The sequence below is a fragment of the Oncorhynchus kisutch genome, linkage group LG17 (assembly GCF_002021735.2).
Source record: "Oncorhynchus kisutch isolate 150728-3 linkage group LG17, Okis_V2, whole genome shotgun sequence".
NCBI classification, from domain to species: domain Eukaryota; kingdom Metazoa; phylum Chordata; class Actinopteri; order Salmoniformes; family Salmonidae; genus Oncorhynchus; species Oncorhynchus kisutch.
Window position 1 is genome coordinate 72,920,130 of NC_034190.2, and position 20,915 is coordinate 72,941,044.

At 40.5% G+C, this 20,915-nt stretch overlaps 1 protein-coding gene across 5 annotated transcripts in view; it reads left to right on the forward strand.

Annotated features, from left to right (window-relative positions):
• The window catches only part of LOC109908258 (nuclear factor of activated T-cells, cytoplasmic 2), a 53,864-nt gene extending 45,274 nt beyond the window's left edge, over positions 1-8,590 (forward strand). For all 5 annotated transcript variants that reach the window (XM_031794548.1, XM_020506851.2, XM_020506850.2 and 2 more), the window contains exon 10: positions 5,573-8,590. In XM_031794548.1, coding sequence (XP_031650408.1) covers positions 5,573-5,628 — 56 coding nt within the window. In that variant the 3' untranslated portion in view covers positions 5,629-8,590. The remainder of the gene's footprint in view (positions 1-5,572) is intronic.
• The last annotated feature ends 12,325 nt before the right edge of the window (positions 8,591-20,915 follow it).

Genomic DNA, 20,915 nt, shown 5'->3' on the forward strand with positions numbered 1-20,915 from the left:
TTTTCTCACTGTAGCACATTTTCACCTGCTCTAGGCAGAGTGGGAGGACACCTTTTTATATAATATTTCAAAAAGGCACAACTAAAGGTGCACTTTGAGACAGAGCATCAGAAGAATCTTTTTACTCAGAAACATCCGTCAGTTATGTTGTATAGGGTATGAATCCACCCACCCAATACAAGTGGTAGTTATGTACAGTAGCTGTAGAAATGGAATAGAACATGTGCCACCCTCGCCTCACCTTCAAACCTTCCCTTCAAAGTTCAAACACAGCACAGGAAGACAGGGCAATGCAGAAAGCCCCATTGGTCTTTCTCTACTAAGATGTCAAGTTGTGTTTTATGCCCAAAACATTCATTTATTTGAACATCACAAAGACATTTTCTGAGAAATACAATTTTCAAATGAGTCACTCTTGAGTGTCTTTCACACCTTGCTCATTTTGAAAGTGTTCAACTCTGGAGCACCATGACCCATGGTTAGTTTAGATTCTAGAACTGTGTCATCAGAGTAGCGCTGCTCTGCTGTGTCACAGAGGTCAAGGACAACAGAAGAAAGTCATGTATATGACTATGAGTAAAATCAAAACATGGAATGAACTTCACAGTTCATACTGTACTCAAAAGGCCTTTATCAGAAGCTAGGGGCTTTGTGTGTGTGTGTGTACATAGGCCTACAACTTTCTTTATACTGTAAGGATGTTGTCCACAACCTAGAAAGTGATTTCCTTGTGAAGGATGGGAGTTGGGACACACTCTAGTACCTGCAGCTTTCCATGTTGTAGTTGTAGTGAATCTGACTGGAATTAACCCCAGAGGCAGTGGAGCAGGTGAAATGATTCCAGCGTGCAGAAGGAGCGAGAGAGCTACCGTTCAGAGATAAAGCACACAGGAAAACAGCTTGGTGAACACACATTAGTTTCAGGTCACTGATGTCCCACTTACCAGTGAGCAGAGGAAAGACAACAATAGCAACATACCCACACTAATACAGGGAACCAGAGTTAAGAAACTAAACTGTGTTATATAGCATACTGTATTCTGAGAATTTAACTTTTGAATGGCTATGATTGATACTCAAGTGTAATGGAAACTTGTGTAACATCATACACCTTTTTTGCTCTCTGGCAGTTGAAGGTAGAAGTTCTGGTGGTCAGGTCTGGTGGTCAGGTCTGGTGTCTTGTCTGTCTGTCTGTCTGTCTACCCATGCCACTTGTTCTGTGGGTTGATTCTTCTCATGTTGCCAACAAAGTCCCCCAGGCAACCCTCTCAGACACACACACACACACACACACACACACACACACACGCTTCCCCACCTCACAGTAGGCAATGTGAAGTGACTGAGTCAGCTACAGTACTGTACTGTGTGCGTATGAGTGTCTCTCTCTCTCTCTCTCCCACCTCTGGTTGGTAAACAAACACGTTCATTGGCGCAGGACGCTAAAGCCAGACACTCACCTATTGTATGGTTAAGTCTGAGTGTTCCCTGGGCCAGCCTCAAATGGCCATGCCAACCCTTCATGAGGCTCCGTTAAAGCTCTCTACTGTGTAACTTCTTTGGTGCACCACTCGCCTCTCTAAACCCCTTTTTTATACTCAGGAAAATCCTGTGGCCCCATTGGGGAGATGAAAGTTTATTTAAGGCATTAGGTGTCAAAGGGAATTCCACTAGAAACTAAAATAAACATGGACGTTTAGGTTGTGGTTGTGATGACAGCAGAGAGCGCTGGAGCACCCGGGCCGGTTTGGCCACTAGTTGGTTTGCCTCCCTCCCTGTTTCAGATGCAGCTCTGCTCTGCTCTGCTCTATAAAGTGTGCTTAGTGTTGAGCTGTTATAAAAGGCCAAGGTTTATTTCTCTTTCACATCTGCAGATGATCAGAGACAGAGGGATTCAAAAGGAGGAGGAGGATAGACTTGCTGCTACTCTTAATGATATAAGAAGGTCTGCAGCTTGCTGAGCTGCCAATGGTTTAGCTCAGCTTATGGGTTGTTTGTCAGGCAAAATCATTTCTAACTCCCACATCTGATAAATAACTCAGTGGCTTGCAATAACTTGGAATGTTTTATCTCATTCCAACTGTACATAAAAAAACAGGGTGAAACTGGATATCAGTTTCATGGAGTATCTCTCAGCATCGGGGCATCTGTTGAACTGTAGTTGTTTGGGGTGAGGGTTGTTATGTTTATCTTTGAGAGGGTTACTTTGGTACACACTAATGCTCAGCCAGGGATCAGTGTGTCTGTCCGCTTAACTTGCTGTTTAAAGGCGACACCATTTCCCTTGTTCCACTATATAGATCACTGCTTTAAAGGCCCAGTGCAGTCAAAAACTTGATGTTCCTGTGTTTTCTATATATGTCCACACTATGAGGTTGGAATAATACTGTGAATTTGTGAAAATTATGATAATGCCCTTTTAGCATGAGAGTTGTTTGAAAAGACCGCCTGAAATTTTGGCTTGTTTTGGTGGGATGGAGTTTTGGGCTGCCTGGTGAAATAAATTAGTTAATAGACCGATAACAAAGAGTTCCAAACCTCTCTGCCAATAATAGCTGGGCGGCAGGTAGCCTAGTGGTTAGTGTTGAACTAGTAACCGAAAGGTTGCAAGATCGAATCCCCGAGCTAACAAGGTAAAAATCTATCGGTCTGCCCCTGAACAAGGTAGTTAACCCACTGTTCCTAGACTGTCATTGAAAATAAGAATTTGTTCTTAACTGACTTGCCTAGTTAAATAAAGGTAAAATAAAACAGCAAGTTTTCAGTTTTGCCCTCCCATGTCACACCACTCTCACACTCTCATACTGAGAAATTGCTCTTTGCTAAGAAGCTATTTAAAAAATATATTTTTAACCATTTTAATTTAAAACAATCATAACTTTTAAATAGGCCTCATAAAAGCCTGTTGGATATTGAGTTCCCCTAAACCCGACTCTAAAACAAAGCACAATACATAATATGGTGCTGCTTACTATCTTACTCACTCTATATTATCTCATTCATCCCTTTGAAGTGAAAAAGATTGATCATATTTTAGGATGCTTCATATTAGCAGAGTTTGCTCTATTAAACTATTGTATTAAGTGAGACACAACCTCCCTGTGAATGTTTAAAACATGCTAATATAGTATACAGCAGGTAAACATGAATATGGTCAGCTTTTATATACTACATCAATGAATAAAATGCATTAAACTCAAATGATGTCACTGTCACACTCACACTTTTCCCCCTCCATTTTGGGCATGTCTTACAATGTATGTGTTCCCTAAAAGTCAAAACAAGAAGCCATGGCGTCAGGCTTTTATGTCCGTAGTGCCAGTATACACAGTGTGCTTCCAGGCCTGTTGGAGCTGTTAGTTACTGATAAAGACAGGCCACATCTTCCGTACTGCAGTCGGTCTATCTGGACAGACTCCACTACAGTACATGTTCAACCTACTGGACAGTCCTTTAACTTTACTGCAGGTTTCCCCCATTGTCAATGTGAACCAAAAACTGCTGCGGTGTAAGTTACGGCTACAGTAGCACTCTAATTGCTTTTGTGAGGTCGTATAATCACTCTTAATTTTCATGTGAATATCTAGCTCTAGTTATGAATGAGACAAATTATTCAATTTGAGACCTTGCCATTATAGCCACAGTATAGGCATATTTTTTGTCATTCACAATAGGCCTATAAATATGTTGTTATAGTCCCTATACATTAAAATCAAATGCATGCTTTTCAACCGTTCGCTGCCTGCACCCGCACGCCTGACTAGCATCACCACCCTGGATGGTTCCGACATAGAATATGTGGACATCTATAAGTACCTAGGTGTCTGGCTAGACTGTAAACTCTCCTTCCAGACTCATATCAAACATCTCCATCGAAAATCAAATCAAGAGTCGGCTTTCTATTCCGCAACAAAGCCTCCTTCACTCATGCTGCCAAAACTTACCCTAGTAAAACTGACTATCCTACCGATCCTCGACTTCGGCGATGTCATCTACAAAATCGTTTCCAATACTCTACTCAGCAAACTGGATGCAGTTTATCACAGTGCCATCCGTTTTGTTACTAAAGCACCTTATACCACTCACCACTGCGACCTGTATGCTCTAGTCGGCTGGCCCTCGCTACATATTCGTCGCCAGACCCACTGGCTCCAGGTCATCTACAAGTCCATGCTAGGTAAAGCTCCGCCTTATCTCAGTTCACTGGACATGATGGCAACACCCACCCGTAGCACGCGCTCCAGCAGGTGTATCTCACTGATCATCCCTAAAGCCAACACCTCATTTGGCCGCCTTTCCTTCCAGTTCTCTGCTGCCTGTGACTGAAACGAATTGCAAAAATCGCTGAAGTTGGAGACTTTTATCTCCCTCACCAACATTAAACATCTGCTATCTGAGCAGCTAACCGATCGCTGCAGCTGTACATAGTCCACCGGTAAATAGCCCACCCAATTTACCTACCTCATGTTTTTATTTATTTACTTTTCTGCTCTTTTGCACACCAGTATCTCTACCTGCACATGACCATCTGATCATTTATCACTCCAGTGTTAATCTGCAAAATTGTAATTATTCGCCTACCTCCTCATGCATTTTGCACACAATGTATATAGACTATTTTTGTCTACTGTGTTATTGACTTGTTTATTGTTTACTCCATGTGTAACTCTGTGTTGTTGTCTGTTCACACTGCTATGCTTTATCTTGGCCAGGTCGCAGTTGTAAATGAGAATTTGTTCTCAACTAGCCTACCTGGTTAAATAAAGGTGAAATAAAAATATTTAAAAAATAAAAACACAGATCGTGGCAAGCTAAAAAGGAAATCCTACATTCAATGTATGTAGACTTTTCAAATAGTAAAATATTTGAATGACATCATGATGGCCATTTGAATTTAATCCAGATGTCTATATTTAGCCTTATCACAGACCTCCCAGACAATAACTCCTTGACATTTGAACTTTGGACAGGTTTAATCTCGTCGCAATGTGTGTAAAATGTGTTTCCCCCACCTTAAACATGGCGTGGTGTGTACACTGTGTAAGCACTCCATACAACTTGACTGAGTCTATTTTTAGAACGCTGAAGTTTCCATTTATACTGCTGTGCTGTGTCACCTGGCAGTCAGCAGAACAACAGGAAGTGATGGGGAATTAAAAAAAAGAGCGGTAGAATGGAACACTATGGTCCTCCTAGTGGACACTCTGTGCCAATGCAGCTCACTGTAGTGACGTCTTCTGGTTTGGCTACCGCAGCCAACTTGCACACAGAGTAATCAGTAGTACTTAGTGTCATGTTTCCCTTGGTGATGTTTTACTGTAGGATCAGTATGTTTTTGTCAAGATGTTATGCCCTTTTTGTCTGTGTAATATACTGTACCTTTTGTTAGTTTTTGTTGAAAGAGAAAGGAAGATATGAAAAGGCCAGGAATGAAAGTTGCCCTCCCTGGAGCTGTGAAATGCTGCCTGGGAAGAAGAGATGACAGTACACATCAAACACAGTATTACATCAAACACCTTGGATGCTCTGACTAACTAACAGCCTGTATATGTTTCTCTTCTCCTCCCTGCAGTAAATGAGATCATAAGGAAGGATCTGACCGGCGTGCAGGCCAGAGGTCAGACATAGATGACAGAAAACAGGAAGTGGACAGCTGCAGCTCACTCTTCGTCGCCATGAGAACCTCTTCTTCTTCCCTGTGTGCCCATCTCCATATCAACCCTACAGTATATCAACCCCAGCCACCAGCAGTTTGGCTGCTCTGCCCGTTTCCTTCAAATAACTGTTTCTCAGCTAAAATATTCTCTGCCTTTTACTCAACGCCAAAGAATGTTCTGCCAAAGACAATTTTCTTAGTTTTCAGGCCCAAAAGAAACTAGATTGTGCCTTGTTTTATTACTAGTTAAGTTTATCGGATTCAAATGGATGTTTTTCTGTACAATAAATAATAGAGGGTGAAAATTCCTAAACAAGTCACAATCATGGCAGTTGCTGTAACATTACTGGTTGTTAAACCAATATGCAGTGGTGGAAAAAGTCCCCAATTGTCATACTTGAGTAAAAGTAAAGATACTGTACGTTAATAGAAAATGACTTAAGTAAAAGTGAAAGTCACCCAGTAAAATACTACTTGAGTAAAAGTAAAAATGATTTAGTTTTAAATGCAGTATCAAAAGTAAATGTAATTGCTAAAATATACTTCAGTACCAAAAATAAAAGTGTAAATAATAATTTTAAAATCCTTATGTTAAGCAATAGAGATGTAACAATTTTCTTGTTTTTTATTTTATTTACGGATATCCAGACATAATTTACAAAAGAAGCATGTGTTTTTAGTGAGTCGCTTTATAAGTATGTGAATTAGACCATTTTCCTGTCCTGTTAAGCATCCAAAATGTAACGAGTACTTTTATTTTCTTTAGAAATGTAGTGAAGTAAAAGTCAGTTGTCAAAAATATCAAAAGTAAAGTACAGATATCCACCAAAAACTACTGAAGTAGTACTTTAAAGTATGTTTACTTAAGTACTTTGCACCGCTGCCTATATGCAAACCTTTAAAATCATTTTAACTCTCTTACCCATCTAGTTGACAATTCTACCAATGACACCATTCATAAAATATGCCAACATGTCAACATGTCATTGTGATATGTGTATTATTTTATACAATTTGAGCTTACTTTGATAATCTCATCTCGCTCCTCTAAAGGAGACGAACACTGCCATGCTAATAACCAAATAAATATTGTCTTGTAATTTCACCTCTCCATATTTTTTATTTTCTTGTCTACATGTTTTTGTGTTCTATGTTGTTATGTACCAATTCGGCACAACACATGAAGTTCCCTCCCAGGAAATAATTTGAACGTTATATGCACTGTTTAGTAGGGGAATATTTGTGTATGAATATTCTTACATGGTGTGTTGTCTTTATTCCATAGTTTATATGTTTTCCTCATTGTGTTTGGGTCATGTGATGAACTTAATGTAACTAAAATGTTTATTACAGTATAAGCAGTGGATTGGCCAGATGCCTCATCTGGGCCAGTGATGATACTGCTTAGAGAAAAGTATTTCATCTTTCTCAATGAATTATTGGATATTGAATTAGTCTCAAAAGGCTTATATTCAAAGAATGATATGCTAAATCCTTACACAGGTAAAGATCGGGGGGAAATGCAATTACAAAATTAGCAGGTTCTGAAGATGTCTAAGGAGGCAATGTTTTGAGTGTTGCATGTCTACAATGCATCTGACGACATTCAGGTCTTAAAGGGATAGTCTTTCTATGCTTGCTAATGAGTTGCCAATTTATTAGTAGTCTATATGATTGTAACATTTATCCAAATCTGTTGCATGTTTGGTTGCAACAGAGCAAAATTTTAATAATATGTGTATAACATATATTACAGCCTACCTATTACTATTTTGTGTAATTAATATCATTTTGAGTTTTTCCGTAATGACAATGAACAACATGCTATATATGCAGTGCTAATAAGTGTCTGCCTATACAATAACATCCCAGGTATTCTTACCTGCACTGTACATACTGTGCCTTACATTTCTAAGATGAGCTATGCTTTCCTTGTTCAGTGTCACTGTCATTATACGCATATTTGATGTACATTCAAACATGAAAAGGCTTTTTGGAGCAAAATGATTGGTGTTGCATAATAATCTATATGATTTACTGCATGTATATAGCCTAGCAAGTGCTCAGAGTGCTTTTATTATTATAAGAAGGGATAGCTGAGATTGGTGCAGAAACTAGGTGTTTTGTTACATATCAAATAAAATATGTTCAATGTCTTAAGCAGATCCACTCCCCCCCCCAAAAAAACACTTTACAAATAGTTTAAAAAGTTTATGCCTGACCATTGCCAAGTCATATGCCGTTGCTATGATTGTACAAAGATTTAAAAGTTAATGATCCAGACTGAATCTGCCTATGTCATTTTGACTAATTTCATATGATATATTTTATATTTGTTTTTATGTGCTATGAAAAGATATAGATAGTAATAGTTAATAGCTAATATATCTGACTTTTTTAATTGAGCCATTCTCTCAATGTACAGCAAACAGTATGTTTGAAATATCCTGAATGTAAACTTTATAGCTTTCCCCTCCCTTAACTGTAAATAGATAATTGCTTACAACTGTATAAATGGTTCTGGTAGTCCTCTTTTTTTATTGGTAGTTATAGGGTATAGTAGAAAAGTATGTTTTATGAACTGCATCAGTTGTTTTCTGGCTTTCTCATTATGTTTGTTAACCCAGTGTTTTAGTAATAAGCCATATTTAGCTGTCAAAACGTTTATATTAAAAGTGATGTTGAAATGAGAGAAATAGATTATATTTTAGTTTCAGATGTCTTACAAGGTTTATAAGCAAAGCTGTGCATCTTGAATGAACGCAGTCATACTCCCCATAGTCTTTATGCTGCTTGACGATCCGTATTGTATGTTTTCTGTTCTATATCAGATGTATGTTTCCTTAACACTGTGGCATTTTCATCTCTATTTTTCCAGGCAAAACTTGTATTTTTAAACTAGCAATGAATCATAAACAAAGAATTCTACATTTATTGTCATTTTTGTGTACAATCTTTCTGCAATTCATTTGACATACTGTAGGTACATTTCAGTGCCTCAGTCATCCTTATCCAGAACATCAGTTTAAATCAGTTTCATGATTTTTATTATGTTGCTTCCTCTATTGGTTGTTGGCTAGCTACAGTAGGTAATAGTCACTGATGCCTCTCTTTAGACTGTGATGGGAAAATCGAAATCAGCAGACCCTAAGAGTCCGTGACTCATACTACAGTAGGTTAAAGAAATATCTTAACCTAGGCTACAGTACCCCAACCCTCTCTCACTCCTCCCCCCTCTCCTCCTGCCTAACTCATCAATGAGGTGACCATTTCTGTTATCCTTTCTTCGTGTACATTTCTTTACCACAGCTTCACCTATTACAAACTCAGTGACACCTCACACACACACGCACACACATTCTTGTTTAACTAACCTTGTGGGGACACACAATTCAGTCCCATTTAAAATCCTATCTTCCCTAACCCTTAACCTTAACCCAAAAACCTAACCTTAAGCCTAACAGGCTGACTACACCGCTCGTGTCGTGTGCGCGAGCGTTACAAAATAAATTTTGAAATCTATGTTATTCAATTATTGCACCCACACTGCTCGCGCGCGCCAACGAGCGTCTGCGTTGCCAAGGGCTAAAACAGAAGTCAGTTCTATTTCTGATGCAGATCGCGCTGCAAGTCCTGCCTCTCCCATCTCCTCATTGGTTTATAGAAGCAGGTACCCATGTGCCATCTCCTCATTGGTTATACCCACATAGGTGCCTGAAAGACGAATGAGGTCAGTGTCGGTAATGCACCTAATTTATGAAATTTGCCAATCGCAATATAAAGTCAAGAGAAGAAAAAGCCTGGAAGGAGGAGAGATGACTAGAAACGGTTCGGTTGACTGTTTTTTGTGTGGATTAATTGGCGGAGTAGAGGACCTTGTGCATTTCAGGTAAAATAACAACTCAATGTTTATATCCCAGGACAAATTAGCTAGCAAGAGTAAGATAGCTAAATAGGACAAATTAGCTAGCAAGTGCAAGCTAGCTAACTAAATTGCCATAAATGTGTAATGCTTTTCGACCTGTCCTGCCTATGACATCATAACACGTGTGAGAAAACAGCATGTGGACTAGATGGACTCGATAGCTGGATGAGCGTTTTTCACCCACACTCTTAAGGGACATGCCGTGGCCTGTGACTCATGTGCCCTTTCTTTCCAAATGGGTCAATAATGAGATCAGACCGCTATAGTACTGATTGACTACGTGAGATTGATCCAGAAGAAACAAATCATGAGAGCCTTAAAGTGATTGGAATTTCATTCATTACACTCTGATGTCATTACTTGACTCCGTAGACTATAATATTATTGAGTTAGTCTTATGCAAAATTGTAAATACATCACCATTACCCACATGGAAAATAATCATGAAAATCAAATACGAATCTTGTATGGCAGAAGAAGATTTGGACAAAAATCTAATAACAATCTGGTAAGATTTTGTACGTTTTCATTAAATGTCAGGGGTGTATTTGTATACTATAAGAAAAATACAATATTTGTATGCAGTGCCTTCGGAAAGTATTCAGACCCCTTGACTTTTTCCACATTCTGTTACGTTACAGCATTATTGTAAAATTCATTAAAAACATAAAAAATTATCAGCAATCTACACACAATACCGCATAATGACGAAGCAAAAATAGGTTTTAAAAATTGTTGCAAGTGTATTAAAGATAAAAACAGAAATACCTTATTACCATAAATATTCAGACCCTTTGCTATGAGACTCGAAATTGAGCTCAGGTGCACATTGTTTCCATTTATCATCCTTGAGATGTTTCTACAACGCGGCAAATTCAATTGATTGGACATGATTTGTAAAGGCACACACTTGTCTATATAAGTTCCCACAGTTGACAGTGCATGTCAGAGCAAAAACCAAGCCATGAGGTCAAAGGAATTGTTCGTAGAGCTCTGAGACAGGATTGTGTCGAGGCACAGATCTGTGGAAGGGTACAGCATTGAAGGTCTGCAGCATTGAAGGTCCCCAAGAACACAGTGGCTTCCATCATACTTAAATGGAAGAAGTTTGGAACCACCAAGACACTTCCTAGAGCTAGCCGCCCAGCCAAACTGAGCAATTGGGGAAAAGGGCCTTGGTCAGGGAGGTGACCAAGAACTCAATGGTCACTCTGAGAGCTCTAGAGTTCCTCTGTGGAAATGGGAGAACCTTCCAGAAGGACAAGCATCTCTGCAGCACTCCACCAATCAGGCTTTTATGGTAGAGTGGTCAGACTGAAGCTACTCCTCAGTAAAAGGCACATGACAGTCCATTTGGAGTTTGCCAAAAGGCACCTAAAGACTGTCAGAACATGAGAAACAAGATTCTCTGGTCTGATGAAACAAAGATTGAACTCTTTGACCTGAAAACCAAGCGTCACGTCTGGAGGAAACTTGGCATCGTCCCTACGGTGAAGCATGGTGGTGGCAGCCTCAGGCTGTGGGGATGTTTTTCAGCAGCAGGGACTGGGAGACTAGTCAGGATCGAGGCAAAGATGAACAGTGCAAAGTACAGAGAGATACTTGATGAAAACCTGCTCCAGAGCGCTCAGGACCTCAGACTAGGGTGAAGGTTCACCTTCCAACAGGGCAATGACCCTGAGCACACAGCCGGAGTGGCTTCGGGATAAGTCTCTGAATGTCCCTGAGTGGCCCAGCCAGAGCCCGGACTTGAACCTGATCAAACATTTCTGGAGAGACCTGAAAATAGCTGTGCAGCAACGATCGCCATTCAACCTGACAGAGCTTGAGAGGATCTGCAGAGAAGAATTAGAGAAACTCCCCAAATACAGGTTTGCCAAGCTTGTAGCGTCATACCCAAGAAGACTCAATCCTGTAATTGCTGCATGCTTCAACAAAGTACTGCGTAACGGGTCTGAATACTTATTTAAATGTCAGTTTTTGTTTTGTCATTATAGGGTATTGTGTGTAGATTGATGAGGGGAAAAAACTATTTAATCAATTTTAGAATACGTTTGTAACGTAACAAAATGTGGGGGTCTGAATACTTTCCGAAGACACTGTATACACCGAGTGTACCAAACATTAAGAATACTAATAATACTAATAATATTGAGATGCATCCCCCCCACCCCCCTCAATTTGTTGTGGCATGTGCATTACAAAAGCGCTGCACAGGGATGCTGGCCCATGTTGGCTCCAATGCTTCTCACAGTTGTGTTAAGTTGGCTGGATGTCCTTTGGGTGGTGGACCATTCTTGTTACACACAGGAAACTGTTAAGCATGAAAAACCCAGCAGCGTTGCAGTTCTTGACACAAACATGTGCGCTTGGCACCATGTTCAAAGCACTTAAATCTTTTGTCTTGCCCATTCACCCTCTGAATGATACAATACACAATCCATGTCTCAATTGTCGCAAGGCTTACAAATCCTTTATCCTGTCTCCTCCCCTTAATCTACAATGATAGAAGTGGATTTAACATCAGTAAGGGATCATAGCTTTCACCTAGATTCACCTGGCCTGCCTATGTCATGGAAAGAACTGGTGTTCTTAATGTTTTGTATACTCAGTCTGCATTTTCATATTCAGGTATGAGTTTCCATGGTTAAGGCTGGGCAGCTCCTCCTAATGAACAGTTGATTAATCTAAAGCTATGCCTTTGTCTCCCATCCATGTTTTTAACCAAGCCCAGCCTATGCCTGGACACAGCCTTTAACCATGGTATATTGGCCATTGTGGCGTACACCAGGGGGAGACTCGTCGAGGCCTTGTGACAGACGGTGTATACATCACGAGGCGATGGCTCCATCTGCTGGATGTGCCAGGTCTCGATGGGTTCTCCGGCCAGGACTAATTGGGGCTGATTGGGAGTTTGTGAGTAATCAAGGGCTGATTGCTCACCAGCTGTGCAAGGCCCATAAAGCTGCCAGTGGGCAGCACCAAGGGAGAGTGGGGTAGGTGGTGGGGAAAGAAAGGACTCCCGTATAGTTGGGGATGGTTACAGAGGTAACAGGAGTGAGTGCAGTTTTGACCCCGACCAGATACAGCAAGACCCGGAGCCCAGAAGACGGTATCCCGGAGAGGGTCTCACAACCCCATGAGGTGCCTTATTACTATCATAAACGTAATTAGAGCCGTAAAACTAAATGTTTTATCATACCCATGGTATACGGTCTGATACACCAAGTCTGTCAGCCAATCAGCATTCAGAGCTCGAACCACCAAGTTTATAATAAAAATGATATAATACTATGTTTTACTAATGTCACCAGATAGGTGCAGTGACGTGTTGTTTTACAGGGTCAGCCATATCGTGAGAATGATTGTTGAGAGATCTCCACTAAATAGATCCACTGCTGCTATGTCATTCCTCAACCTCCTCTCCCTCCTCACATCCTCCTCCCCCTCTCCCTCCTTCTCTCCTGTTCTTCCTCTTCTCCCCTCCTCTCCTCATAATCCTCTTCCTGTCCTCCTCCCTCCTCTCCTCCTCCTCCTCACTGGCGGACTTTCCTTATTTTTCAATAAGTGTCACATTGCCTGCGTCAATGATGTCAGACAGTGGCATGCAACGCTTAATTTACATGTCTTATGTATGTTTTTTATATAATACAATGTTATCCACCTAAATAAGTCAGACACTAAAATAATCTTCTATGAATCTTCGAAGTGTATTTGATGGCGTACATATTAGGTAGAACATATAAGAATATTGTTCAATTCTTCTATACCTTTTTCATATGGGTATCAATGACACTTTCAGCACAAATCAAATGTTTAAGAAAATATGTATCTGATTAGTGTGCCTGGTATGATACAGGAAATGTAATAGAAATTTAAGTAATTAAGATATAAACTTTTGTTTTTACATTACTTGATAGTCAATGGCAATCAATAGTACATTTTCAGTTTGTTATCCGAGCTTGGTCAGGTAAGTTACTACTCAGACCAACTCAGAGGCCAGAATTCCTGTCTATAAAAATGGCAGGGCCCTTGACCAACAGTGATGGCCTGTTGGTGTAATGTTGTGATTGTTGTCCAGTGGCAAATGCACTCCTCACAAACCTGCATCCTGTTCTCCCTCAGAGACGTTAGTCAGTTTCCTGCAAGGCAGCCATACACGTGCATGTAAAATGTGTACACATACAAAACTAAACTGTGGAAAAGTTAGTTCGCCTTTACAAATGATTTAATGATTTAATTCACGAAAATGATCCCTTATGAATACCAGCGGTGTAAAGTAATTCAGTAAAAATACTTTGAAGTACTACTTAAGTAGTTTTGGGGGGGTATTTATACTTTACTTTACTACTATATATATTTGACAAAATACTTTCACTTCCCTATCTTCCTACATTTTTAATACTTAGCAGGACAGGAAAATGGTCCAATTCACACACTTATCAAGGAGAACATCCCTGGTCATCCCTACTGCCTCTGATCTGGTCTGCCCAGGCGTTGTAGGGAGGTCATACAGGCACGTGTGGAGGCCACACACACTACTGAGCCTCATTTTGACTTCTTTTAAGGACATTACATCAAAGTTGGATCAGCCTGTAGTGTGGTTTTCCACTTTAATTTTGAGTGTGACTCCAAATCCAAACCTCCATGGGTTGATAAATTTGATTTCCATTGATCATTTTTGTGTGATTTTGTTGTCAGCACATTCAACTATGTAAAGAAAAAAGTATTTAATAAGAATATTTCATTCATTCAGATCTAGGATGTGTTATTTTAGTGTTCCCTTTATTTTTTTTGAGCAGTGTATATACACTACCGTTCAAAAGTTTGGAGTCACATAGAAATATCCTTGTTTTTGAAAGAAAAGCACATTTTTGTCCATTAAAATAGCATCAAATTGATCAGAACTACAGTGTAGACATTGTTAATGTTGTAAATGACTGTTGTAGATAGAAATGGCAGATTTGTAATGTAATATCTACATAGGTGTACAGAGGCCCATCATCAGCAACCATCACTCCTGTGTTCCAATGGCACGTTGTCTTAGCTAGTCAAATTCTATCATTTGAAAAGGCTAATTGATCATTAGAAAATCATTTTGCAATTATGAAAACTGTTGTTCTGATTAAAGAAGCAATAAAACTGGCATTCATTAGAGTATCTGGAGCATCAGCATTTGTGGGTTCGATTACAGGCTCAAAATGTCCAGAAACTAAGCACTTTCTTCTGAAACTCGTCAGTCTATTCTTGTACTGAGAAATGAAGGCTATTCCATGCAAGAAATTGCCAAGAAACTGAAGATCTCGTATAATGCTGTGTACTACTTCCTTCACAGAACAGCGCAAACTGTCTCTAACCAGAATAGAAAGAGGAGTGGGAGGACCCAGTGCACAACTGTGCAAGAGGACAAGTACATTAGAGGGTTTAGTTTGAGAAACAGGCGCCTCACAAGTCCTCAACGTGCAGCTTTCTTAAATAGTACCCGCAAAACACCAGTCTCAACAGTGAAGAGGCGACTCCGGGATGCTGGCCTTCTAGGCAGAGTTCCTCTGTCCAGTGTCTGTGTTTTTTGACACTCTTCCAAGGGCAAAAGTGGGGGAGGGTGCAACTCAATTTTAGGAAGGTGTTCTTAATGCTTGCTATACTCAGTGTATGTGCAATCTCCACATACACAAAAAACATTATGGGAAGAATAACCAGATACACAATGACACACAATTTCTCCCCTGTAATTAAACTATTGCATTTGCCTTATCGGTCCATGGCCACATATATAAGCATACAGAAGAGTGATCACAATGTCACACACTTATTATCCTTTGAGCTATTTCATTTGTCCTATCTATTGGTCCTATTTATGTGCTTTAATACTGTACTGTTTTATTACTGTACTGTAGGTCTGCTGTTAGAATGGTTCATTATTACCGTGGAAATATTGTTGCCTGACAACTCAAACTGAACTCTTCCGCTGCTCTATACCCACTGCATACTTCAGTCTAAGACTGCCATTGTTGAAGTCTTTTGTGGTGATGTCAAAATGAGGGGTGTTCTAAAAAACAAAGTCATCGGCATTTGGATCGTCTCTATCCAATCAGAGTATCAAAGTCAATGACAAAGAACATTTTTAAAATGCTGCTTTACCCACGTCTGTCCTGGCTCTAGCCCAACCCATCGGTTCTGTCATGATGTTGGCCTGAGTGGGGGAGATTTATGAACCCCGTAAATACCTTTCCCCTTTTTCCTCTCTCTTCTCTACTGATGTGACTATTGACAATCCCTTTGTTAACAAAGAGCATCTGGTGACATCAAAAGATGGGAACGGACCCATATTTCGGTAATCCAACCAGCTGAAAATATGCTTTGGTACTAAATGAATATGATGCCAGATCAGTTGGCATCTGAGACATTATTACTGATGATAGGATGACATAAACTGTATCTTGGAACATAGAATTGTTGTGCAATTTAAATATGAAACTATTTGTGAAAAGATTAATTGTAATCTTAGCTTCCAAATGAGAGAATTGGATTTTCATGAGTGAACTATGCTCAACTCAGTGGCCCAGCCCATGTGAACAGACATTGGTTATAAACTATGAAACAAGCCCTTCTCTCCCCTCCCTTGATGAAAATGTAACTTCCTGTTCCAAGGGCGTGTGAACTTGAGGTCCCCACGTTGAAAGGAGAAAGACCGCCTGCAGAACTAAGCCAACCTTGGAGAATGAAATTAGCATCGAATTTCAATGTGAAGGTGACGACCTACATGCCGGAAGGATGAATTTTGACTATACCAGCCAGAATATAGCATGAGCATATAGTATGGCAACTTGGTATGAACTTTGAACTCTTATTCACTAAAGAAGTGTTACCCACTCCCCCCACTAAACGTTGGCTAGGAGAGGACAGAAAGAGTATCCATTCTACCATAATCCACCACTAAACAGTCTTCAGAGGACCAGAGATCCATGCTGGACAACTCGGCCTACGATCTACGACGAATCTACTGAAGCGCAGCTCAGAGTAAATATTCATTGCATTCTCCTTTTTCAAATGGGTGGTAATTTAGAATGCATAAGATACTGTATTTACGATAGCATAGCTTCTCCCTTTGTTACTCAGTCTTCCCGCTCTTTCACTCCCAATCCCAATCCCCTTTCCTTTGTGTAACCAGCCGTCATGTTGGCTCCGTCCACCAGGGACGTTTTATGACATAATTTGTAATCTATGTATGATCCATTCTGTGTATATGTAATTCTGTGTGATTAGTTAGGTATTTAGTAAATAAATAATTAAACCAAAGGTTGTATTGCTGATTCAACTTGTTAGCCAGGGTTCATGACGAAAACCAAGAATTTACAACTTTCAGATGAAACTAATCTTACGCGTAGAGAACACAGGGAACCCAAGAGCGGACTCAGATGCGGAAGCAGGGATGAATGAACCAAAATGTTTATTGTACACAGAGAGATATGGAGTGCAGAACCGGGGTAGCTCAGATGAGTTGTAGAAAACCCAGAAGTTGTAGAGTGAGGTTGAAGTTGACTGAGTGAACAGGGTAAACAGGTCCTGAGGGGAATCCAAGGTGGTGGTGGTGAGTGAAGTCCAGAGCAAGGTGGTTGGGTGGTGAGATGTGGTACAGGAGACAGAGGCCAGAGACAGAGCGGTAACTGCAATGAGAGGGAAAAACAGTGTAAGGCAGGGAAACAAGCACAGCAGGGCAATAGGATCTTGAGAACGGACAAAAGGGAGAGAGAGAGAGAGAGAGAGAGAGAGAGAGAGAGAGAGAGAGAGAGAGAGAGAGAGAGAGAGAGAGAGAGAGAGAGAGAGAGAGAGAGAGAGAGAGAGAGAGTATACAGGGGGAAAACTGCAGGTTAGGACGACACCGAATGAACACCAGAGGGCGTAGTGGGTGCAGCTGTGACGACTCAATTACTTTCTTGTTAATTATCTACCTGATTAGCTTAATCAGATAATATTAATTACAGAGAAGTTATTTTATAGAATAGCATGTCATATCACTTTGAATCGGCATAGCCAACAGTTCCTAGGACCCATTAGAACGGTTCGAATGTATTTGCGTTCCGAAAAATTTCAGGAAGGTACTCAAATCCAGACTCATTGCGGAGAAGAAACGCTTGTGGGTGTGGCGTTTGTCCGGCACAATCAGTTTGGGTAGCCAGGCAAGAAGATTCTGTGTTAAAATGTAAAGGTAATATCCGATTGAGTCGACATATGCAGCGTTGACCGTCTCCGTGTATGCGGGAACATGGCCTTAAATTTCAATCGAGCTACAGTATAAAGTAGAACTTCCACGATACTTCCACTGTAAATATTCCTGACTCCCATGTAACTTGGAGATAGTTCATTTCTATACTGTAGTCCCCTGCTCCTGCTGTAAGACTTGCATAATGCTTCCATCGAGCTCCTTCAGTCTACCTCTACAGCCATGTGACTGATAATATGGGTGGGAGCATAGTGTTTGACAACCTTCTGACTTTTTCCATGTGGGAAAAACTGAAATACCAATTGGATGTTAATATTGTTACTCCCGTCTTCTCAGATCTCAGAAGCTATACAGTTTTCAAGAGGCTCTCTGTACCATATGATCCTGTAGTTTATGTACAATACCATATTTCAGTGAAGTCTTTCCTATTCTGAAATGGTTAAAAATTCTAAAAGGCACTAGCACATCTGAGCTATCTTGTTTCAATTGCATGGTAACAATTGAATAACATCAAATAAAAGAGAAACCCGTGACATTTTTTAATGGCGGAAACGACGAAAAGGAGACCCATTGTCAATGAGAATGGACAGAACTGTCACGTCCTGACCTTAGTTCCTTTTTTATGTCTCTATTTTGGTTTGGTCAGGGCGTGAGTTGGGGTGGGCATTCTATGTTTTTCATTCTATGTTTTGTTCTGTGGGTTTTATTTCTTTGTGTTTGGCCTGGTATGGTTCCCAATCAGAGGCAGCTGTCAATCCTTGTCTCTGATTGAGAACCATACTTAGGTAGCCTGTTCCCACCTGTGTTTGTGGGTAGTTGTTTTCTGTTTTGTATTCTGTACCAGACAGAACTGTTTCGTTCATTCTCTTTTCTTTTTTTTTCATTCAGTCTTCAATTCATAAATAAAGATGAACATGTACCACGCTGCACCTTGGTCCTCACCTTCTTCCACCAACGGCCGTTACAAGAACAGTTTGTTCGCGACAAAGGTGAATTATATCACTGTTATGCTAGATCCATTATGCACTAGAGATGGATCTTCCTGCACAATGTTTCTCAGCCCGGGTCTGCCCAGAGATAATGGGTCTCTCTAGGCCTTTTGTGAGTGTAGGTCAGGATGACCTTTCTGCTCGGTACTGCCATATATAGCCCTATATACAGTAATAACATGATTCTTCCAGTACCATACAGTAGGTCCCTCATCTAAGATCACTACTCATGCTTTACTGCCTGAGTTTCAGTCTAATACTACTCGTATTCAACTGTTTGTTGTGTACATTTTGTACTGCTGTAGAACACACTGTTGCATATCAACTCGCTAGCTCCTCACTCCTTTTGGAATTTGTAATCGGATCAACTGAAAACAACTGATTTGTTGTTGTGACTAATGACTTTTAGCCAGAGCAGAGATCCTCTGGTTAGGGTTTCTAACAGAGAGGAAATGAGGAAGAAATGAAGAGATAACACTGCTGGCTTTTACTACACAGATCGACAGATAGACAGATAGACAGCATGGTATTCCACTGTTGGCTGAATGATTGATATCTGTGGCTACATGAGGTTTGTTTCTTCTGTTTACAGGGAAACAGATGTGTGATGAATGAATGTGTCTGTTCGCCAAGAGGTTTTGTCTTCCTCCAAGTAGAATACAGTAATTGTGGCATAATAAGAAAAGTGGCATCCGCATTAACAGTATAACAACCGAAAGTGCCCAGTAAGTTAAATTATATGAACTTTGCCGCACCCTAAAAGGCTCTTGGATTTCAGATGCACTCAGGCCTGTGTATGGCCGCCTTGTATGGCAACTGCTCGGCATCAGACCGAAAGGCGCTACAAAGGGTAGTGCGTATGGCCCAATACATCACTGGGTTTCCTGCCATTCAGGACCTATATACCAGGCGGTGTCAGAGGATGGCCCAAATAATTGTCAAAGACTCCAGTCACCCAAGTCATAGACTGTTTTCTCTGCACCTTACATGTACAAACTACCTTGACTACCCTGTAGCCCCGCACATTGACTTGGTACCGGAACCCCTGTGAATTGCCTTGTAACTGTTATGTCATTTTATTGTGTTACATTACATTTTTTACTTTAGTTTATTTAGTAAATATTTTCTACATTGCTGGTTAAGCGTTTGTAAGTAAGCCTTTCATGGTAAGGTCTACACCTTACTGTGAAATGTTGTATTCGGCGCATGTGACAAATACAAGTCGATTTGAATTGATTTGGATCTTCTATTCCAGCCACGTGCTTCCCAGCTAACAGGTAATGATGGCCATTGTCTATGCCCACATACTTAGTTTTCTCCTTTGTTCTGTGAAATCATCATGCAATGTATTATATTGAACTCTGTGTATACTCAAATATACAATTAATATGCATATCCAGATGCTGTTAGCTAAACATCAAAAAGGAAGATTCATTAGTGGTTGATAGTGGATGTTTTGACAATTTGTCATTTCTCAGTTGACTGATTCTGAACCAAATAAAATATGTGTTGACAAAATTCTTGGCTGTGTTCTGTTGATAGGGGAAGACAGGACGGTCCAATTAGTGAGAAGCCCATTTACTCCTACGTAAACAACATTTCCATTTCCCTTGGTTTTACTACTGTTGGTGGTGTCATGCTCCTGGTGGTGTCATGCTCCTGGTGGTGTCATGAGTATTATTCCTTTCCTGTTTAATTTAATTAAACAACCTGAAGCAAAGTTTATGAAGTTTATATACTCTATCTTACACATTCTTTAGTTTATAATATAGTCCACAGCTGTAAAGGAATACAAGGGTTGGGGTTGAGCCAGGATGTGGACGTGGTGCTAGGTTTGGGGTTAGGGTTGATGGTAGGGTTGGGGTTAGGGTTGGGGTTGAGCCAGGATGTGGACATGATGCTAGGGTTGGGGTTAGGGATGATGGTAGGGTTGGGGATAAGGTTGGGGTTGGGGTTGAGCCAGGATGTGGACGTGAGGGTTGATGGTAGGGTTGGGCTTAGGGTTAGGGTTGATGAAAGGGTTGCAGTTAGGGTTGGGGTTGGGGTTGGGTGTGAGCCAGGATGTGGATGTGATGCTAGGGTTGGGGTTAGGGTTGATGGTAGGGTTGGGGTTATGGTTAG